At 52.2% G+C, this 1,370-nt stretch overlaps 1 protein-coding gene across 1 annotated transcript in view; it reads right to left on the minus strand.

Annotated features, from left to right (window-relative positions):
* Positions 1-1,244, minus strand: part of PTSG_06065 (uncharacterized protein) — a gene marked incomplete at its 5' end in the record, with an annotated part of 2,871 nt that extends 1,627 nt beyond the window's left edge. Inside the window, 4 exons of the mRNA XM_004992904.1 lie at positions 26-257; positions 527-637; positions 806-917; positions 1,163-1,244. Coding sequence (XP_004992961.1) covers positions 26-257; positions 527-637; positions 806-917; positions 1,163-1,244 — 537 coding nt within the window. The remainder of the gene's footprint in view (positions 1-25; positions 258-526; positions 638-805; positions 918-1,162) is intronic.
* Positions 1,245-1,370: the final 126 nt, after the last annotated feature.

The raw sequence follows: 1,370 nt of genomic DNA on the forward strand, positions 1-1,370 counted from the left end.
TACAGTCCTTCCTGTGTTGACTTGCCTGGGCAGTGGCCTTGTGTGGAATGACTGAGAACGCTTGGTCACCGTTGCTGGTCTGCACGTTCGTGATGGAGAGTGTGGGCTCTGCCCAGCGAGCACGCAGCGCGTTGCGTTCGGCCGCCTGTGCCAGCCGCTGCACGCCAAGCTCGTGCCGGTATTGCGTGGTGTCAAAGGCAATGCGGTCGAATGCCGCGTCGTCGTCCTCACTCGAAGCGCGCACGTCTTCGTAGAATCTGCGCCAAGATGTGTGTGATTGTGTATGTGTGTGAGTGGGAGATTGTGTGTGTATGTGTGTGAGTCTGTGTGGGTGCATGGAGACAAAGGCGGCTAACAAACAAACAAACAAACAAACAAACAAACAAACAAACAAACAAACAAACAAACAAACAAACAAACAAACAAACAAACAAACAAACAAACAAACAAACAAACAAACAAACAAACAAACAAACAAACAAACACACACACACACACACACTTTCTCGTTCTCCCGCACACTCACCCGGGAACGCAGACCCGGCCTGCCCCGTCCACGAGTGTTCCGAGAATGTAGCACAGGTCAATTGTCGGCTCAACAACGGCGCCACCGTCTACACCCGCGTGCACGTTTTGTCTGCACATGACGAGGAGAAAGTATGCCGAAGGGCAGGGCATGAGCGGGTGTGGTTGAGCGTGCGTGGATCTGTGTGCATGTGCCAGTGTGGCTGTGCAAGTGTGGCTGTGCATGTGCGTGCAAACTGTGTGTGTTGTGGCTCCACAGGGCACAGGTGTTCGTGCATACTTTGGACCCTGGACGGAAACAACCATGCGAATGTGCCCTCGCATTGCATATGTCAAGCAGGGCCGCTCGTCGTCAATCCAGTAGTTGTTGCTGATGAAGATGTAGTCAATGCCTGCAGGCAACCCAAAACATCATTACGAACATTGCATCATCATTGTCAGTCGTCAAACAAGCAAGCAGGTGTTGGAGGATGAGACGACGTTGGTAAGAAAAGGATAGAGGAGGCAATGAAGGTTGATCGCAGCACACACGCACACACACGCACACACACGCACACACACACACACACACACACACACACACACACACACACACACACACACACACACACACACACACACACACAACACAACACACGCTCGTGGATGCACGACGTCCACGCTCGGCGTGGTGGTGATTCTGTCCAGGGCTTCTTGATGACCTCCGCTGCGGTTCTCATCCTCACCCTCATACATAATGATCATGTTCACGACGCACTTGTTGTCGCTCTGCACACATGCTCACAATTTCTCGGCTGGTTGCTGAAGCACGAAAAGGAGAGTGTAAAGTGGCAGTGTGTCAGTGA

Source organism: Salpingoeca rosetta (assembly GCF_000188695.1).
Source record: "Salpingoeca rosetta unplaced genomic scaffold supercont1.15, whole genome shotgun sequence".
In the NCBI taxonomy this organism is placed as follows: domain Eukaryota; class Choanoflagellata; order Craspedida; family Salpingoecidae; genus Salpingoeca; species Salpingoeca rosetta.